General features: G+C 41.7%; 1 protein-coding gene across 1 annotated transcript in view; it reads left to right on the forward strand.

Annotated features, from left to right (window-relative positions):
* Positions 1-10,620, forward strand: part of LOC119450593 (CD151 antigen-like) — a 34,597-nt gene extending 23,977 nt beyond the window's left edge. The window contains 7 exon segments of the mRNA XM_037714103.2: positions 249-440; positions 1,751-1,789; positions 1,791-1,826; positions 2,274-2,372; positions 6,244-6,399; positions 8,011-8,094; positions 9,967-10,620. Coding sequence (XP_037570031.1) covers positions 249-440; positions 1,751-1,789; positions 1,791-1,826; positions 2,274-2,372; positions 6,244-6,399; positions 8,011-8,094; positions 9,967-10,041 — 681 coding nt within the window. The 3' untranslated portion in view covers positions 10,042-10,620.
* Positions 10,621-15,115: the final 4,495 nt, after the last annotated feature.

A 15,115-nucleotide genomic window follows, 5' to 3' on the forward strand; every position in this document is an offset into this window, starting at 1 on the left:
AGTCATCGAGTTTTGATGTTGATACTACGGGGTGTATACAGTAGAAAGTCATAGAGTTCTGCTGTCGCTACTCGGTGTGTACAGTAAACAGTAGAGTTCTGCTGTTGCTACTACGGTGTGTACAGTAAACAGTCATAAAGTTCTGCTATTTCTACTATGGTGTGTATAGTAAACTGTCATCGAGTTGTGCTGTTTCTACAACGGTGTGTACATTACTAATAGTCATCGATGTCTGCTCCCCCTCGCAGCTGTCGGGATGCGCGGTGCTCGGCGTGGGCGTGTGGACGCTGGTGGCCAAGCGGCACCACCTGAGCCTGCTGACCACGGCCACCTACGCATCGACGGCCTACATGCTGGTCCTAGCCGGGGCGCTGGTCATCCTCGTCACGGCCCTCGGGTGTGTGGCCGTCTGCCGCCTGCATCGATGCTTCCTCTTGGCCGTAAGTGCTAGTTATATATTACACTTGCTTTGACATTGCAAGCGTTACTTTCGGGTCGCAACATGGCGCGGCGCCCAAGTCGTGGCCGATCCTTCTCGCGAGAATCTTGGATATATACCGAAAGACGTTCGCAAAACTACCCACCGGCTGCATAGCATATCTTTAGGTAGAGCGGTTTTGCAGGCACGATGTATGTGTTTGTCTGAAGCTGTACTTTGAGTATCATTCCCTCAGGAGCCACAAGAAAGAAAGAAAGAAAGAAAGAGAGAAAGAAGCCTCACTGTGCTTTTTATCCTGTAAAGCGCTTGCTTGTGTGGATCACAGGGGTCTGAGAAAGTCGGAGACTTGACTGATAAAAATTGGTTTCCAATCCACGCTGTGAAGGTGGTTGGACAGTGAAGCTAGTAAACGACACCTAGAACGATTACCCATTGTGACGTGGCTTGAAATTATTTACATGGCGACATTCACATGCACTTTACCTAATTATTAGCCTGAGACGTTTCAACCGCCTGCGACTTGGCTTGCGCGGCTACTTAGTGCACCTACAATAAGAGTGGACTACAGCGACAAGGCTGCTACTACAGGCACCTACTTAACCAAACTTTTGCCGTGCCTCGTATGCACGCTGCTCTTCAGGAAGTCCTCACTATAAGTGGCCTTCTCATAGCACTGTCACAGCACAAATCAGTTGTTGTAGGCGGGTTCTTCTTTTACATACGAAAGTGTAGTTAGGTTACTCGATCCCTGCTTCGTATGCTTCAGTTGCCGCTCTATGCAATCGTAATTTTACTGGGAAAAGCTTCCGGCGAATGCTATGCGCGGAGGCGAGCTTTCTGGTTTTCTTTTTCTTTCCCCCGCACGGCCGGTGCCGCCGCTGCCGCGTATGCGAGCGCCATTTGGTGGTACTGCAAGGAACCCAACGGCACACGCGGCGCGCCTCCCGCTGATTCGTGGAGTTTTTGCCCACGGACACGACAGATGTGTTAGGGGGTAGAGAAATACAGCTTCGCTCTAAAAGTGCGAGAAATAACGGAGCTCTAGCCTGAAGCCAACGCTTCGATGATTACTTGTATTGTACAGGGTGTCTCGTTCATGCAGAGTGATATGTTAAACGGATGCAAATTGTGAGTAGAACCAGCAGAACAGTAATGTATGCACAATTACTTGTTATCAGGTGTTAATTGTGTGAACTGACACTGATGTATTGCGAATTCGTAGAGCATCATATTTGCATATCGCGCTTCTGAATGATTGTATATGTAGCACTGTGCGCTTGACTATATGCTGCATCATCGTTTTTCTTGCAGTACACCTTCCTGCTCCTTTTGATCTTCCTGATGGAAGCCTGTTGCGGGGATCATTGCCTATGTCTACGAAGAACAGGTGAAAAACGAGTCATTCTTCAGTGGGCAGTCTATACGAAGCGAGTTATCTGCTAATAACAGGAGTACTGTCCTGTTAGTGTAATAAGTGAAACGTTTGCACATTTCAGACATTAAAGTGTCGCTGCACATTATATCCTAAATTGTTAAACAAATTTTTGATATCAAATAAGGCACTGCTGAATGGATATAGTGTTTTCTTTCTCTTGTCCAAAGATATCTTGAAACAAGAAGTTGGCAGTAGCAACATTTGTGTGCTGATTACAGCCACAGAAGTAATGTTTGTCGATCATCTGTTAAGGGAGCAACCAAATATATCATCAAAAATATTAAAAAGTAAAGATCAGAAGAAATTGCACGTGCTCCGTGTGCACTTCAAAAATGTACACCGAGGATGTTTTTTCTGAATATAGATAATGTAAAGCATATTTGTTCACGACTGTTTCAGGTGTGGCATGAGTTGGCTGATGGACTGAACACAACTTTCGTCGAGAGCTACGGAATTGACGCAAGCAGAACAGAGGCAATCAACGACTTGCAGCGCACCGTACGTACACTTTACAGAGCTCAGCATTGAGCCATTGCAATTCATGGCAAACATATGTCGATATGTAGAAAATATATCGTTAAATTAACCATCATATTTGTACGAATATAACGGGATTTCTTTATTGCCATAGTAATTATACGGACTCACGAAGCACATTCATGCCGTCTACGGCGCATGCATGGCTGGCGCGCTGAGGGTTACAGGGTCTCCCGAGATTGGGGAGTGTGTTTGGCTGCGAAAACAACGAAGCCGAGTGGACCACTGGGCGGCGTTCTGCCATCCGTCATTGGCACGAGCGTTGTGCACACGCACACATAAGCCACACTGTAACGTTCCTGCTAAGATGCCTGCTATAGATGCAGGCACTGTACCTTCTGAAAGCAGGGGTGCGATTTTATAATGATTCTGAAAACAAACCTTTGTAAGATCGCATCCCTCGAGTTGCCTTGAGTGCTGCGTCGGGCCAAGATCCGCATCCGCGTAGTTATAGCACCGTCCAATGAGTTCGAGCGGAACGCTAAAACTTGCTATTGCTGTCAGTGCTCTGCTTTTCGGGTGAAACTGCCCATTTCATAATTTTTTCCCACAAAGTTATCAGTTTGAGAAAAACACTTTGGGCTAACAACAAGTACTTCGGGCAAGGTCATTTGTCCCCGACAGTGCGTGTTGACAGCGATAAAGTATTCTTTCAGAACTAGAATTTCCACTCTTTCAGAGGAAAGGCGTTCATTACTAATGTAGTGAAGAAAATAAGGACCAAACTCCTTCTTTGAAGTCCGCGCCGAAGCCTCAGAGCTGGTATGTCAGGGTGACGTTGCGGTTTTCAATGCACTTAAACGTATTTGGGTATTTTTTTCGCAATGGAAATGTTATCAAAATTTCATGGGTTGAATTTTGTTTCCATCAAAATACAATGAAATCGTTATCTTTCGTTAAACAGTCGACTAGACTGGACGCTGGCAAAATCTACGACTGCGCTATAGTAGATGCGGTAAATGGTGTTGGCACCCGTCTTTCTTTTGCTGTATGTTTCATGGCTAATCAAGCTTCCATTCTCGGTAAGGCTGACCTTTACGGTGTCCAAGAAGTGTAGCTTACCGGAAAGTGTAATTTTAATATTTTCGTGTAGTGTCTCTCTAGAATGCAGTGGGCTGATCCACCGGACAACACAGCTGTGCAGAAAAGCCGACGCTTCAGTGTCCCTGGGTGGAGTGTACGAATGTATGTGCACTGTGCGGCGGGTGCCTGCGATAAAGTGAGGGTGCAGCTGTGGTTGGAAGGGACAACAGCACAAACACGCGCTCAAGCAGGTACCGGCGCATGCGCAAGTGGCCACGCACGTGCACAGTGGACAACATATTTACCTAGAAAATCTTGGGCATTACAGGGAACTTCAATGGTACCTGTGATGATAATGCCAGAAATGGTACAGTTCTTACCCGGAGCATAATTTTCATCACGCCATCACATGTGAAGAGAAGCAGACATTCTAGTCTTTCCAGTCTCTGGAGGTAAAAATATTTTGCAGTATGCTGGTTTCATCGCTTCACCACTAGTAATCATACATTTTTGGCAACAGAACATTGTACATTTCATCAAGTTTCGTGTCAGCAGAATCCAACTGTAAGTCACTGTTAAACATAGATTGCAGTGATCTGCTAGACTGAAATGCGAGATACTCCATTCACCCTAACTATTCTTTCATTTAAATTGGTTAATTTATTTGCAGAATTCTTTTTGGCAATAAATGGCAAGAATTTGTTTGACCCTTCTGACATCCAAGAACCATTAAGTATTGGACCATCAGAACGAGTGGTAACAAAAACTCTAGTTTATAATCCACTTTCTCCATCACTAAATGGCTGTCGGATGTTGGAATTAATGTAAAGTGAAACTTTGCTCCAATTCTGGAGGATTGGCCTACAACAGGCACACACCCACTGGCAGATACTGAGTGGGTAAATCAAATAAATTAAATCAAAGAATCCATTAAATATAATCACACCATTCCATTAACAGATCAGTGTACTCTACAGATGCCTCTGATGCGACAATATATATGCAGGTTTTATGTAGCAAGTTATTCCTTTGTTACACACCACAGGGGTGTGCATACTTGGTTAGCATGCAAGGGTTATAGAAGCCCATTGGCTCGTACTTCTATTTAGCACCTAGTAGAATCCAGTAACATCCAGTGTCCTAACTTGGCAGTAAACAGCCACAAACTGACAAACTGCAAAGTTGGGAGAACAACCAAAGACAGTTATCGCTTTAAAGAGGGGGGCATGGATACAGAACAAGGGACAGGTGGAAATGCCAGTAGTGCTCTCATATCACTTAGTTCACCACAGCATCATAGATTTTTACAGTATCTGCATGAAATTCTTTAATAGTTTATCCGCAAAGATGTAACTTGTTAGTTTTCAGACGATCTTTCTGCACAAAAATGGCTGAAGTACCTCAAAGTTAGGAAATGTTTGTGACATCACATTGATGTTACCTACACGGTTTGGGCACGAAGTTTAAAGATGAAAGGTTTGACATTCATTTTCTCCATCTTTAATGACTCATTTCCCACCAAATAAAATGAGGGTACAATATTGAAAGAACACTAAATCCTCCTAATTTAATTCACTGTCACTCTGCAGTGTCTATGTCAAGATGCCCACTAACTGAAATATCAGGGTGCATCAAAAAACGCTAGATAGCAAAAAAAAAAAAAAAATAAATAAATAAACTGAATTAAAATGCAGTGTGCTCCCAAAACCACAGATGTGACTGGAAGACAATATTGTACTGATTATTACAAAAAAATTTATAAGTGCTTGCATAATTACGATAATTTAGGACTCTGGGACATAATATTCACTCTTACGCATGGACTTATAAAATGTTTGGGATGTATACTGTCATCTTATTGTATCAATCTAACTATGGCTTCATTTTTAACATCATGGATTACCTGTTGTAGAAATATTGGCAGAAGGTATACAGAACTATCGATAACCTGGTTTTGATCAAGGTCACTATGAAATCCTCATGAAGCCACTGCTCCTTAGCTGCATGATACATGAGTGCAACTTATTTAATTTTCTGGTCTCAAGACAGTCCTCTGTACTGTGGTATGTATGTTTTCATTAACCTGCGAGTTAGAACTGCCCTGCAAGGTAGACTTTCAGTGTTATTAAGGGTCTTATGCCTAGTTGCAGCTAGAAAATTTACAGGGTCTCTTATGTTATTCCTAAGACGACTTGAAGGTGAAAGCTAAGTGCAGATGTATTACAGACAGAGACATGACATATTTTTTTTCTGAGTCACCCACTTTAATCGCATAGTCACCTTAATTTGCTGCTTTATCCACCTATTATTTTTTGCTGCCACATCTACTTCAATCGCTGAGTCGTCACCTTAATTTACTGAGTCATTCCTCTTAATGCACTGATACATCACCTTAATTCGCTTTAATTTCTCTTAATTTGCTAGCAATCCTTCTTAATTCACTTAATCATCCATCTTAATTCTCTTTGATTATTCTTAATTCACCTTGATTCCTCTGAATTAGCTTTGTCATCATTCTTAATTCGCTTAGTCGTCCACTTATGCTTAGTCACGCTTTGGTCCACTTTGCCTTTAACTCGCCTGTACGATTTCGTATCGATGACACGGTTTTCACTCAGGAATGTTGAAGAGCGACTAAATGATGAGACATGCAAGGCTTTAGTCTTAATGATATATGGTAAAAAAAAGTACAACGCATATGGCTCAGTGAACACTAGATGCACCAGGTTTCTCAAGGAAAGTATTAGCCATTTAATTTCACATGATGTAGATTTAAATTTGATTGTGCATTCTCATTCTCTATTTTCAGTTTAAGTGCTGCGGTGCCAATGGCTTCGAAGACTGGAAACACAGCATGTGGCTTCGCAAGCATTCGCGTACCAACAACAAGGTTCCGGACTCCTGCTGCAAGACCGTAGGCCTGGGCTGTGGCAAATTGGCCCACCCATCAAACATCTACTATGACGTAAGTACAGAAATGAAATAGTACTGTCCTAGCACGACAAAAGCAGCTAATCACACTATTTCATGGCATTGTTAGTCCATTTCATTTTAACCAGGTATATGCAAGTTGCACTCTTACTTGAAATAATGTAAAACCTAACTCTATAACCACATGCATAGAAATGATTTGCAAAGCTAAAATTTTAGATACAGCAAGAGCTGGCGTAAGAACACCTTAGCAAAAGTTGTGCCATTAAACATGAACTCATGCCAAGCAATTAATCTGTATCCCAAGGTTCAATTAACTAGGAGATGCTGTGAATATTAAAAAATACTATACTTACTTGTGTTCATTCAACACCAGCAACTCGTCCTACTTTTTAACTTGACCGCATTCAGAAGTTCCAAAAGTGGCGAAAGAGTAATGGCACAAAATCGAGAAAAGGACAGAGAACACACAAGTGCTAACTTTCACGAAATGTTTATTTGAAAAAGGACAGAGAATATATATGCATGATTTCACAAGGACTGTGAAGTGCCCTTGTTCTTTACAGTGCCTCCTTTAATTCAAACATCAGACTATTCGAACAGGTGTTGCGCATGCCAGCAGGGCCTAATCAACAAAGCAGACTGTTTAAAAGCTGTCTCAAGACTCAACAACTATGCAATGTGCAATTAATGCTCATGGAAAATGTACCACACCGTTTATAATATTTTATTTTGCTGGCATCACCAATCAACGAATCACTGTGCTTTGAAAATTATGTCTGAAAGTGATCAATCGAGAGAATACGACATTACGGGGCTTCACATGTATAGTTACTTTCAGATATAGTGCAAATAAGTACACATACACACGAAGACACGACAGACGTGGACGAGCACTACTTAAGCTGCATAAGCTGTGTACCATGACTCCACCTGTAAACAGTGCCTGCCACATGGACAAACTGTACCACATCACAGCATGAACATTTGCTATCATCAAGTCTGTATCATAGCATGCACAATTCTGTGCACATATGCATATGCTAGGCAGTAAAACACCTATGGGCTGTTTTAATGTAAGGATTCCTTTCACTCTATTCTATTCCTTTCTTATCATTCACCACTGGCTGATCCCAGTGGTAATGTTGGCAGAGTGCTGTTCAGATCACTGACAAAGTGCAATAAGGAATAGTGTTGGAATAGAGTCATTACATTTGTCATAGCTTCTGCACTTTTAATTATATATTTTTGTGAACCAGAGTATCTGCAGAGCTAAAAATGTGAGAAGATGCATAAACAAAATTGCTATATGGAGGCATATGCATTCTCACTTTAGTTTGTGTGCTCTATGTGCAGAAGCAACCACCGCATGTTTTGATGCTTTGTTGTGGTCGCTGTGACCAGGCGTAAGGAGTGATGATGATGATCGTTCCTTCAGTGAGAGAGGAACTTCCAACTGCTTTTTAAGCTGTACTGTATTGTATGTTGCGGAACACATCTACAACTTTGAGAATTTAGAGATACTCATATGGTATGGGCATTTCACTTAGTATAACCTGAAAGAACATGTTTACTTCCAATGATTTAGCGTCATTGCTAATTTTATTCTGTTACCAAAACTGATTTTGTTTGATGTATTTTTCAGGGATGCATCAATGCACTTGATGAGCAGATTCGAGAGCATTTAATCATCATAGGTGCTGTCGGCCTTGGAATATGCCTTGTTCAGGTAATTATTAACTGCATTCGGTTCCTGCAGCCGTCATATTAAACAGATGTGCTAACATTCAGTGGCACAACTGCTGTAAGGGGCAGATTAAAGCTTTCTTTACTGCTGACGAGTATATTCGTCACCCGAATTTGCACTAGTATGTTTGATGACGAGTATTGTTGTCATGAGCTGAAATACTTTGCAGTACTGAACCAATGATAAGTAGTATATCCACCTCCTGCTCCTAGTTGCAGTTTTTGAGAATAGATGACAGTGCTTGTCAATGTTAGTGGCATTGAGTGTAGTTTCTTTCTTACTGAGGGCTGCTTCATGTTTGCATTGGAATTATGGCTGCCTGCTTATCGCATTTCTGGGAAACCGCTGGGAAAGCTGCTACAATTTTGTCATTTCCTGTGGTTCGGAAAAGGTTAAGCCACAGCCGTTGCATATTTACATACTGATTTTACTGCTCAGACTAAAAAGGAAATCCCAGCTAAAAGAAATTCACTGTACCAGATTATGTTAAGTTGTATGAACAATTGGTTCACCTTGATAAAAAGTTTAGCACATTTCAAGTTTGTTATTTATTATTATTTTGCAATATAAACAGAACTGAGCCACTAGTAGTTGTGTGCCCCAAGTGACAAAATATTTTTTGGACTTTAAGTTTCGCACATAATAAAGAAAGGTTTATTTCAGAAGGTTGTGGACATAGCCAGACAGGGGAAGCATCTGAGATGCTTCTAACTGGCTCAAGCATAAACAAGTGCAAAAAGAAGTTTGCATATCTTCCCAGCATCAAGTTACATAGGAGAGGATCCTTGTCATAAGCGATGCCGGACATCCACGGCTCTAAAGCAAACAAATTCTTCTACTCTAAACCCTTTCTTGTCTAATGGTTCTTTGCAAGAAACACATGTAGAAAAACCAACACCGAAGCTAATCTTGGAAATCATTTGTCGACTTTGCGCGCTGATAAACATGGTTCTCTCCGACGCATATTTCACGAATGCCCATGCATTGCATCATGCCGAGGTTAGGCCTCTGTGATATATTTTTGGACCCCGCTGCCCCCACGTTGGGTAGCAAAAAAGCTTCAAACAATTTGTGGGTATACTTCTGATTATGAATTAAGAAGTCTGAAAAACCAGTCTCCAATGCCCCGAGTTGTTCGCAGTTCATGAGAAAAGGCCTTTGATGTGTTGCAGAAAACTCCACTAGAAATTGTTTCTTTTATTTTGGGCCGTCTTTTGTCATTCAAATGCATGAAATATAAATTTTTCATTTAATTAATAAAATTTGGACCAGAAAGGGTTTGTACAGGAAAATAGCGCAAGAACATAATGCAGTAGGACATGACAGCGCAGAGTGCTAAATTGTGTTTACTGCATGTCGCACTGGTTTTCCTCGTGAAGATGAACCAACACATCTACATCACTAATTTGACACTTTGTAATTCGAATGAATGTTAATAAAACATGAAATGAAGTATAACATTCATGTAGCGAAGTCACAATGTCTTAGCTCCAATATATGTACATTCACGGCTCCTTTTTCATGAACGAAGTTTTCCAGGTGTTGCGGGCTATATCCACTCCAAATAGTACTATAGTTTCATAGCTTTCAAACAAAAGATTTGATTATATAATCATCTGATGAAATGGGAAATGGGGTGATGAAATTAGGAAATTTGCAGCTGGAAACCAGAATCAGCTAGCGCAAGACAGGGGTAATTGGAGATCGCAGGGAGAGGCCTTCGTCCTGCAGTGGACATAAAAATAGGCTGCTGCTGCTGATGATGATCATATAATCAATTCAACTGGTGCCAAGGCATGCTTGGTGTTGTGGGACAACAACTCATCCCCACTTTTGTTACGTTTCTTCTTGCAGGTTTTCGGCATGATATTCTCCTGCTGTCTGTACCTGAGGTTACGGGATTACAGGAGACATCCACAGTACTACTGATGTCGCACTTGTGGAGCTCCGGTGGAATTAATTGCGTGAAATGAGAGAAGGGGATGTGCATTTTGTGCTGCACAATACCAAACAAAAGCGCTGCGCCCTTAGAATGGAATAACGGAGAATTCTCGGGCCTTTGTTCTGTACATAGTGGGACGTGCAGCTGTGTAGGTTATTTATTTGGTGCGCTCTATACCAAGGAAAGAATCTCGGTGTCATCTCGTGCTCGTTCATTTTTCCTTTTTTTATGCTTGTACATATGTGTGGGCTGCAATGCCATCAAATGCAACATGTAATTTAGTGTTAACTCAATGCATTATGTGAAGCTTTATGTCAAGGTTGTGCTAAAGAAACATCGACGGTCAACTCATTACAACTTCCAAGTGTGTGTATTGGTTTTTTTTTCTTAGAGAATCATTAACTTAAAAAAAACAAGATGCCTGAGAGTAGGCCTCAGTATATTGAGATATTGGAGTCACATGTTGCTATTTATGTACAGCATCTGTGCCGTTCTTTATTTATAAGCTCTGTAGCTTTGCTGTGAAGATAATGGCTGTTGGTTGTAAATAAAGTCTGTTTCCTCAATGTTGCAGTTAATGTCTTGCTATTTTGTCCCCTGTTACATTGGCATCTCACTACCAAGCCAAATTTGTGCCTGCTTTGTTAGAGTTTATCCCTATTTTGGTGTAATTATTTGTAAACAAAGTGTTCATTTTCCACTGATGAGGGTCCTTCCACAAGTACTTGAATTTTTTAGAGGCAAAAAAAATTTTGGCACTTTATTCTTACACTTCTGTGAGGCTTTAAGTATATATAAAAGCAGTATGTAACATACCTAAAACACTGGCACATTATTCTGTAGTAAATGAAAGAAGAGACCCCCAGAAAAAGAAAAATATGGTGCTTGTGCTTATAATGTTCAAGATATGTTTTATGAAACCAAATTTCCTACTGATGTGGAAAGAAAGAACTTGAGCAACTATAGTGTGTATTTTATATTTCTAACAGTTCCTGCATTGCCAACTTCATACGTGCCAACTTGTCAATTGTACAATTCGTAAAAATCCCCCAACATGACACTGAAAGGGTTGGGGAGTGGTAGATAGCATGCTTCTATTGTAATGCTTGCCCTGAGAACAGAACTTCTGAGGGACACATACACACTTTATTAATAATGCATCTAACTTTGAACAGCAAGACTGGTACACGATACATTGCTTTTAAATTAGTGACTTTTTCAGTGACTTGCTGTTGCTGATTTCACATGCCTCAGGAACTTTTCTGCATAAGCTTTCTCAACTATGCCGGCCTTTCACCATGAGAACGCTTCCAAGAGCAGTTTGGAGACTGACTAGTGAAATTTTTTTCGCGAACAGAACTTACTTCTCATAAAACATTATATATTGTTTGTAAAATTGTGGAACGAGCCTAACTTCATAAACCTTACAGAAAATCTGGGAGTGTTGGCAGGTATCTATCTAGTAACTGGATTTCACATGAATGTGCTTCAGAGAGGTATGCTTTACCCGGCAGAACGTTGAAAAGCTATATAATAACAAAGTGATATTAAGGCAAATTAATGTGCCAGGCTGCTCATGAGCTCTAACTGTCATTCTAGAGATACTAGTCATTCATTTATTTACAGCCAGCAGGTGACTGTTTATGTTATGTAATCTTAGACGTCCCAGTCATGGTGCATTAGCAATGATCTGGCATGTCCATCAAACTGCTCTTTATAGAAGCATTGAGAACCAACAGGTTCGCATGCAACCCCTAAACCTTGGCTAATCAATGTGGGGAACAAGAGGGTTCGCATTATCTAGCACCTTGGAATGCTTGATAAGGGAGAAAAAAAAAGATGCTTTTTGCTTGTAGGAATTTGGAGTACCCTGAAACATCACCTTTAAGCTCAACATATTTCTTCTAGCTACATACCTAAAAGTTTCTGCGTAAGACTGGCAAAAATTCAGTGCTGTTGAGATTACACATTCCTAGCTGCACACAATTTGCACCAATGGACATCAGTAGTTGCATGACAGTCAGTGCTAAACACATTATTGACGTGACATTTACTAATTAAGTCTTGTGTTTTTAATCTTAGGGGCCACGTAATTGATCACTTATAGGCATTCATTGTTGAAAGCACGCTCATTTGTGAGGAACCCTGTGAAAGGCACTACTTTCGAGATATCTGCAAAATCTGTGGTTAATGTTGTTCTGAAGCCCATGATGAAGGCGCTCTAGAATACAAGTGTAACGCCTATATATTCTCTGCACATTTTGGAGATGAATCTCTTGTATCTGGTGCTATATCCAGGGTTCCTAGTTTGGTTTAAGTACACATTTTCGACTGTAGCTGTATTCAATTCCTGAGCTACAATGTCCCAGTTCATGAGTTCACATACTGCATGCTGATATTGAACCCGCTATGTCTTGCTCACACAGGTGAACCAAGTGCTGTAGTGCTGCTGCAAAAAATACTAGTGGACGCTCTGTTGACTAGTGATTGTTTATAAGGGCCACATAAATGCAATCCAGGTGGTGCTTCCCATGCTGCTTGATGTTCAAACTGTGCTTGTGCACTTGAAAGGACGGTGAAGGCAAATTTGTCAGGCTAAAGAGACATATTAGTCCACCAAGGTGTACAGTGCTTCATTTGTACAGAGCAGTGTTGCGGAGTTACCACTCCGAAATAGGAATGACTCCGGAATAATTCCACATTCTCGCAACCCCGGAATGGAATGGCGACAACGCTTGGAGGAATGGAGTGGGAATGGAATTAAGCTCCTTTTGCCCGGAATGGAATTAAGTGTTTTTCCAAAAATAGAGCGTTTTTTTTTCGTCTACGTGCTGTTTTTGTCAAAATATGCTGAAGAACCAACCGGCCCACGTTCAAGCATTAGTAAGTCAGAGCCTCGAATTTGACAATAAAGCAGTATTTTTAAAATGGCTTGGCTGATTACAAGTATGGTACATTTAGAAGCAACGCGCCTACCACAATGCTGTTCTTATAGACTGAGTTGCTCCGAAGTTTGTCTCGATTCTTCGCATAACTGCGGCTCTATGCCGATCCGTCGTGCAGAACTAAGGCGGTGGCATACTCCCCCCTTATGCCTTGTGATTTTTTTTACCTCGGCGGCGCTTTAGCTCCAGCCGCCTGCTGTCTCCCCCCCCCCCCTTCACTTCTTTGTTTTTGCTCCTGTCGCCGACGGCGACTCGGATGCTTATTCGAAAAAGGGCTTCTTTAAGTTGTGATACGTATTGGTGCTGGTGCGATGCTTGTGTTCACTGCAAGCTTTCGCATACCAGCTTGCGCGCCGTCTCACCTCGTACTTCTCCCCCCCCCCCCCCCAGCCCTTTTGCAATACTGTCCCCCTCTCTAGACAACAGATGCCTTTTTCCGAAACTCTGTCGACAAAGGTCTGCAGGTCAGTGCAGCACACAGTCGTACACGATGATCTGTGCACACTCTCCCTCCATACAGAGAGAGAGAGAGAATAAACTTTTGAAAGCATTGGTTCGGCAAGCCAGCCGAAACAGAAGAGCCTAAGTAACTGCGGCCACGGCGGTGCCTCCCCGTGCCCCGACGCGACGATTCACGCTGAACAAAATCCACGTTCGCTTTGTTCTAGGGAGCTCTGTTCTAGGGTGGGGGGAGGAGGGATGGGAGGTCCAAGTGGCGCCGCCGCCGTGCTGGCAGTTAGAGGAGCCCAACGGTTCATTTAGTAGTTCGCTCATACTGTGAATGCTAGACAATGCTTCGAAGCATCCACCTCGGCTTTCTATGCGACCACCCCCACCCTCCTTTCCAGCCTTCGATTCCAAATAAAAAACGCTTCCATAACGTACTACAACACTGGCTCCTGCGCCCAGCGGCTCATACACGCAGTAAGACCACCATCATGGCACATTGGAAACAATCTTTTGAAATTACCCATGAAAAAAACAAACAAGCTGCACATTGAAAGCTTCGCTTCAAAACTATACATGCTGTAGTCGAAGTTTCATCTAATTTGGTTCGGCACCAAAAAAGAAAGCATGAACCTGAGTACACGCAAGAAGAGAAAGGGCTGGCAAGCCAGCCGAAGATCACGCCGGTCTTCATCGCTGGGTGCAGCTCTGTGCCTGTTCATCGAAAGGCTGCTCTTGACGACGCCATAATATAAGGTCTCCGTGAACACTACTGTTCTAAGCACAAAGCATGCTATGTCATCATTTTAGCATTAACACATTTAAGCTTAAACAATATTAAAACATCACAAGCCGTTAAAAACATGCTGACCATGCAAATACTATAGGCAGCGGGAGAACTGCCCCTATGGGAATTAGTAGGGTGGTTGTACTGTACCAGGTATGTCACCAAGCTACTTTCCCTTGACCTTGGTAACATGTTTTGCGTATTTTTGCAGTTCTTAATGCGTCTGATGACATAAGCTTTATGGTGCGTTCATTGGTAACACGATAAAACTATCAAGATGTCTTTCTTGACATCTTGATAGTTTTATTGAACTATCAAGTTTTATTATTTTATCAAGATAGTTTTATTGAACAATTGAACTGTCTGGCCATTCCCGAAGTGGGAATGGGCTAAGTTTTTTCATTCCAAGGAATTGAAAGGAATGGAATTGCGACAAGTTCTAATCCCCGGAATGAAATTGGAATGGAATAGGGGGCGCCCATTCTGCAACACTGGTGCAGAGAACAGAGCTTTGACAAGTGAGAAAATGACAAATACAGCACTGGATTGGCACTACCACTGCGAAGCTGCCAGAACCAGATTACACAACATAAAATGTTCAGTTTAAAATTTCTAAGCTAGTCAACCACTATTATTAAGAAAAGTTAAGCCATGTTGAGTGTCAACATGAAAGGAAAGTACGGCTTTGCCACTATTTCAATCTTCATTTGCAGCAAAACTCACAAGTTCTACCTCTTCGCACAGTTCTGTCAACATTTTATCCTCTTCAGGCATGAATTAATTTTGTCAACTGAAAATTTAATTTTACCACGCTTTTTATCTACATAATGATTAACAGCATACGGCACCAGAATGAATTATTAGTTTTCAATTCTTCAGTCA

This window comes from Dermacentor silvarum, chromosome 4 (genome assembly GCF_013339745.2).
Source record: "Dermacentor silvarum isolate Dsil-2018 chromosome 4, BIME_Dsil_1.4, whole genome shotgun sequence".
Lineage (NCBI taxonomy): Eukaryota > Metazoa > Arthropoda > Arachnida > Ixodida > Ixodidae > Dermacentor > Dermacentor silvarum.